At 38.6% G+C, this 6,122-nt stretch overlaps 2 protein-coding genes across 2 annotated transcripts; both read right to left on the bottom strand.

Moving 5' to 3' along the window:
* Window positions 1–784: 784 nt before the first annotated feature.
* Window positions 785–1,846, bottom strand: LOC107753366 (C-C chemokine receptor type 6-like). The gene has a single exon (XM_016569506.1). It carries the CDS (start codon window positions 1,844–1,846, stop codon window positions 785–787), a length of 1,062 nt encoding a protein of 353 aa, XP_016424992.1.
* Window positions 1,847–1,990: 144 nt separating this feature from the next.
* Window positions 1,991–4,933, bottom strand: LOC107753358 (C-C chemokine receptor type 6-like). The gene is made up of 3 exons (XM_016569499.1): window positions 4,900–4,933; window positions 2,548–3,552; window positions 1,991–1,996 (listed from the first exon to the last, which is right to left on the bottom strand). Exons 2-3 carry the CDS (start codon window positions 3,535–3,537, stop codon window positions 1,991–1,993), a joined length of 996 nt encoding a protein of 331 aa, XP_016424985.1. The 5' UTR covers window positions 3,538–3,552; window positions 4,900–4,933.
* Between the last annotated feature and the right edge of the window lie 1,189 nt (window positions 4,934–6,122).

Raw genomic sequence — 6,122 nt, 5'->3', positions numbered from 1 at the left:
AATGTAAATCAATGGGATCTTTATAACAGTATAGCAGATACTTGCTTTCGTCATTCTGTATCTCCAATAATATGTCTTAGTAAGAGGATATTTAAATGCTTAGTTTTATGATCAAAACATATAATGCAATGCACGATTCACTAGGCTTTACAAGGTTAATGTTTAAATGCTTTGGTTTTCTCATTAAAGCTTGTTTTTAATATTTCTATACTGAGCCTTTTACAAGATAAATGCATTTTTTACCTTAACACTCATAGTTTAATACCATATTGTTGACAAGACTGATATGCATTTCCCGATATGCATTTGCCTTGCAAATCAGGTATGGGTTGTAGTAGTCGGCCCACAATAAAGTTATTGTGAAAAAGCATTTGAATAGGACAACATTTAGAAAAAAAAATATTTACCATATTTTCCGCATCAGTACTTTCAAAACGAGAGGTAACACTACAATAAAGTTCCATTTATTAACATGAGTTAACTACATTAGTTAACATGAACTAACAATAAAAATACTTTTTTTTTTTCAATATTTGGCCAACTAATGCATTACTAAAAATTTGAATATATGAATATTATTTAATGGACCTGAGGTGACGTAATTAAAAAATGCTGTAATAAATGTATTGCTCATTGTTAGTCAATGTCAGTTATGGAACCTTTTTCTGAAGCCAAAAAGTTTCAGTTTCATTTCGGCAATCCATGAAACTAAAACACAAAATAAGCACCAAACAAACAATCCACAGATCACTGCTTCCTTGAGTTCAAACACTCAAAAGTTCTGTCACATTGTAAACGATGATGGGTTCTCATGGTTCTGTCCAACAACGGTTTTGTTTGCTGATATGTACAGCTCCGAGGTCTGCTGAGAGGAGCGTCCCGAAATGTACCGTTTCCCCAGGCACCGCAAGTCTTGGAAGATCTGACAAAAGTGGCTCCTGAATTTAACCCCGATGAAGGCGTACAGAATGGGATTCAAGCAACAGTGAAGGTAGGCCACACTCCTGCTGATGGACAAAGTCATCAGAGTCACCTGTTCTTCCTCGCAGACTCTCTCACTGAATCGTTTACTGGTGTGGACGAGAAGTGCCACATTGTAAGGCAGATGGCAAAGGACGAACACGAAGACCACGGCCAGGACCACGCGGATCGCCTTGTGCTTCTGGAAGTTTTGAGCTTTGAGTAGAGTCACCATGGTGCACGAGTAGCAGAATATCATGACCATCAACGGCACTAAGAACCCGAGGACCATCTGCATGCTCGGAATCAGGATTTTCATGATTCTGGCAAGGTTGTGCTCTTCAAAGTTAAGGATGCATTCCTTGTTTTCCTCCTGGTAATATATAAGCGTAGGCAGAGACAAGATAAAAGCGAGCAACCATATGACCGAGCAGATGAGACGGCTGTACACCTGAGCTTGCGATCGAATTCGAACCGATCGTCTGGCTTGCACGATTGCAATGTAGCGGTCGCCGCTGATGCAGGCTAGTAGGAGCGTGCTGCTGTACACGTTGATACTGTAGGCTGCTCTCAGAAACTTACAAGCCCACTGGCCCATGCTCCAATCGTGCTGTTCGTTGTAGATGATCAGTGGAAGGGCGATGACGAACAGCAGATCCGCCAGCGCCACGTTAACCAGGTAGATATCTGTCATGGTTTTTGCTTTCTTGTAGAAGGCGTATGTTAGGAGGACCAAAACATTGCCCAGCAGGCCGAGTGTGCAAATTAGAGAGTAGATGAATGTTGGGATGGTCACTTGCTGTTCGTTGAACCATGTCAGGTTACAAGGTTCCACATCATCATCATCATAATAAAAATAAGATAAGTTATCTGTGTAATCATTCATAACTGTATGGCTGACCTTGAGAGAAAAGAGAGAGATGGATAGAATTAAAATCTGAAGATCTAACAAGAGAGCGATTTTGCATCAGAACAACCACATACTTCCACTGTTTTTGAGTGAAGAAAAATGTGCACATCAAACAGAAGCTCATCCCTTGTGAAAAGAAGTGTACTTGAAAAAAACTGTACTTGCAAATAATCTAATATTAATTATATAAAAGGCCACTAAGTGTACTTAAAGAGAGTCCACTTTCACAACCTTGTATCTTTAAAAAAAAATGCACTTTGTAATAATGTCAAATTAAAAGTCTTACTTTAAATTATGTTTTAATTCACTGTTTTTATTATTATAAAAACATAGGCGCCTTTCACAACACTCAAAGACACCGTACATCAATAAAGAACCACTCATCAAACAAAAGGCCTACCTGCAACTAAACATTACATAAAAGCCTGCCTAAATAGATAAGTTTTAAGTCTAGATTTAAAAACCACAATACTTTGACTATTATGAATATCCATCAGTAGAGAATTCCATAAATACGGAGCAGCATAACCAAAAGCTCGTGACCCCATAGAAGTTGTCCGAATGCGAGGAAGTACAAGAGTGAAGTGAAGTGTGGCGACCCATACTCTGGGGTTAAATGCAGGAATTTGTGCTCTGCATTTAACCCATCCAAGTGCACACACACTGTGAACACATACCCAGAGCAGTGGGCAGCCAAAGCTGCAGCGCCCGGGAAGCAGTTGGGGGTTCGGTGCCTTGCTCTGACAAAAGTGGCTCCTGAATTTAACCCCGATGAAGGCGTACAGAATGGGATTCAAGCAACAGTGAAGGTAGGCCACACTCCTGCTGATGGACAAAGTCATCAGAGTCACCTGTTCTTCCTCGCAGACTCTCTCACTGAATCGTTTACTGGTGTGGACGAGAAGTGCCACATTGTAAGGCAGATGGCAAAGGACGAACACGAAGACCACGGCCAGGACCACGCGGATCGCCTTGTGCTTCTGGAAGTTTTGAGCTTTGAGTAGAGTCACCATGGTGCACGAGTAGCAGAATATCATGACCATCAACGGCACTAAGAACCCGAGGACCATCTGCATGCTCGGAATCAGGATTTTCATGATTCTGGCAAGGTTGTGCTCTTCAAAGTTAAGGATGCATTCCTTGTTTTCCTCCTGGTAATATATAAGCGAAGGCAGAGACAAGATAAAAGCGAGCAACCATATGACCGAGCAGATGAGACGGCTGTACACCTGAGCTTGCGATCGAATTCGAACCGATCGTCTGGCTTGCACGATGGCGATGTAGCGGTCGCCGCTGATGCAGGCCAGCAGGAGCGTGCTGCTGTACACATTGATGCTGTAGGCTGCTCTCAGAAACTTACAAGCCCACGTGCCCATGCCCCAGTCGTGCTGTTCGTTGTAGATGATCAGTGGAAGGGCGATGACGAACAGCAGATCCGCCAGCGCCACGTTAACCAGGTAGATATCTGTCATGGTTTTTGCTTTCTTGTAGAAGGCGTATGTTAGGAGGACCAAAACATTGCCCAGCAGGCCGAGTGTGCAAATTAGAGAGTAGATGAATGTTGGGATGGTCACTTGCTGTTCGTTGAACCATGTCAGGTTACAAGGTGCCGCCGCATCATCATAATCATAAGTATCATTTGTGTAATAATCCATGAACTCATTCATAACTGTATGACTGACCTTGAAAGAAAAGAGAGAGATGGAAAGAATTAAAATCTAAAAGCAAAACAACCACACAGTACTTCCAATAAACACATTTCATTACACCAAATACATAAAATAATGTTCTTTTTAGCAACATCATATGATCCCTTTAAGAGAAGAAAACATTACATTTGCATATCAAACAAAAGCTCATCCCCTGTGAAAACAAGTGTACATGAAATAAAAACTGTACTTTGTAATATTAATTAAATAAAAATCCACTTTCACTTTCATGACCGTGTGTCTTTCAAAAAGTGCACTTTGTAACAATGTCAAATTCAAAGTTCTGAATCATGATCTTTTGTCATGCTTTTAAGTACACTTATTTTGATGTTGTTGGCTAATACAATACAATTCAATTTCATATAATGTCAATAGAAATTCAATTTAGTAACCATATTTTAAAGAAAACAAGTAATTATGAAATTATATATTAACATGTACTGAAGTCCTACTTCGGTTAGTTTAATACAAATCGCTCTAAAGTTCAGCTAATTGAATTTCATAGAAAGTATAATACATTTTAATTTAGTGGCAATTGACGTGCATCGATGTGCAAAGTGTCAGAAAACATTACAGTTAGTTTGCACTATTAATATATTTCCGTAATAAGTACTCTTTTCAAAAGTATGCTAAACTTTTGCCCAGCGGCATGGCGTGTGTTTAGGAGGGAAGTTATGTAAATGTTTCTACATCATGGCTGCTTCTGTATAGATAGCAGATAAGATAATGATACCACAGTCATCTTTACGAAAACTGAAAGGCGTTTGTGTCCTTGTTTCAGCTGCTTGCTGTACCCACTGCAAAAGCTACACAGAATTTCTGCACATTTAAAAGTCTGACTGCATTTATTTATTTTAAGGGGGGGAAAGTTTAGATAATGATCAGTCCAACTCATTCATTAAAATAATAATAAATGGAAAATAAAATGTTTGTTTTCTTTTAAGAAAGCCATGCTCAGGCACAATTTATGTCCAACAGTATTTAAGCATTAAAAAATTAGTAATATTATAGATTTAACTGCACTGACACTAACGGATGAGATGAGCTTAACTGAGCTGAATAATGAAAATGTTGTCTTCTGTAGAGCTGCTTGTAGTGCAAATGAATTCATTTCATAACTGATTAATTTTACAACATCCTGTTTATTCCTGTGATAATCTGTAATGTATACAGTGCTATAGAAATAAATGTCACTTGACATAATTCTAACATTCAGTCGACTGTCAAAAATATGACAAATAAAAGCAAATTTTTCCCCCACAGTCTATTGCAAACAAATGCACTTTGATCAGATTAATATCTGTATTTAAAATACTGTACCTCAAAGTGGCCTTTTCTTTAAAGTCCTTTTTACTGTCTCTTTCTCTGACTGATTTGAGAGGAGAGGAATATTTCAACAGTTCACATGTGATGCATCTGTTTCAGTGTGGAGTTCCTCTGACTGTGTTCTTCTATGTTTCTATAGACCAGCCCACATGTGAGATCATGCTGTAGGTGCTGTCACAAATACAGTGTTGATAAAATGTTTCTGTTGTTCTGCTATCTGATGAGGTTTCTTCTTTGATGTCCTTTTTGTCCTCCTACACCGATGAGAAAGCTCATTTCGCTTTTTACCACAAAAAAATCTTTGATCTCTTAAATATATATAAAACAAAGTTTAAGGGACTGTTCTTTTAAAAACATTACACCAGTCTGTCTAATTAAACCTCTGATATTTCTATAAGTAGACGAGACATGGATCAGCTGACCTCAACAAACAAAAACTGAGAAGTAAACTGCTGCACTGTCTTGTGACACTGTCACACAGGACACATGCTTTAATCCAATCAGTATGTATTATGATGGTTTTATATATATATATATATATATATATATATTTGAGTTTTATGGATTTGCATGATGTCTTAGCCATTTTATTCCTCTTACCTATTTTAATGTGTGTATGCCTTTAAATGAGACTGTGCCTGCCTGTCATGTGAGTGATCACTGATCACATGACATGAAATTGGAAATGGACATTATTGGATTGTATACGCTGATGGACCAGAGATTGCCTTACTATTGGGAGATGAGGGGAGTCTGTATTACTTACTTTTGGAGAAAGCGTAATGGTCAACTTGGATCACGTGTGCCTTAATAACCAATCACATTTCAGCCTTGACGTCATTGAGTTGTGCGACACTCAATCGCCGTTTACGGATCCCATAGGAATTAATGAGACGTGAATAGAAGTGCCGTAAGTTGAATGCCTGTCGCAAAAAGTCAGTGAATTCTCTTATAAAACGGCATTTTTTTAATGGTAAACTCTCAAAGTAGTTCAATCTAAAAGTATTGTTTAGTGTAAAACATGTTGAAGATTAGGAGATAGGCTGTCGATTCATTAAATGAAGAGTTGTTTCCTCTAAAAAGCTGCTTATTCAGCGTAGTGAAGCCTCTCCTCCATTGACATCCATTCAATAAAAAACAACCTCTGGTCTCCTTTCCGTTAGCATTAGCCATTACACTTGTTTGGCTAAAGGTTGCAGGCTTGCCTTCTGGTGGCT

The sequence above is a fragment of the Sinocyclocheilus rhinocerous genome, unplaced genomic scaffold, assembly GCF_001515625.1.
Source record: "Sinocyclocheilus rhinocerous isolate Xijiao unplaced genomic scaffold, SAMN03320098_v1.1 scaffold1042, whole genome shotgun sequence".
Taxonomy (NCBI): Eukaryota; Metazoa; Chordata; class Actinopteri; order Cypriniformes; family Cyprinidae; genus Sinocyclocheilus; species Sinocyclocheilus rhinocerous.
The sequence above is the reverse complement of the archived record's forward strand: the minus strand, read 5'-3'. Positions and strand labels throughout refer to the sequence as shown.

What these genes read in the sequence shown, in the direction of transcription:
- LOC107753358 (XM_016569499.1), bottom strand. Translation starts at nt 3,537, where the DNA reads ATGAATGAGTTCATGGATTATTACACAAATGATACTTATGATTATGAT.
- LOC107753366 (XM_016569506.1), bottom strand. Translation starts at nt 1,846, where the DNA reads ATGAATGATTACACAGATAACTTATCTTATTTTTATTATGATGATGAT.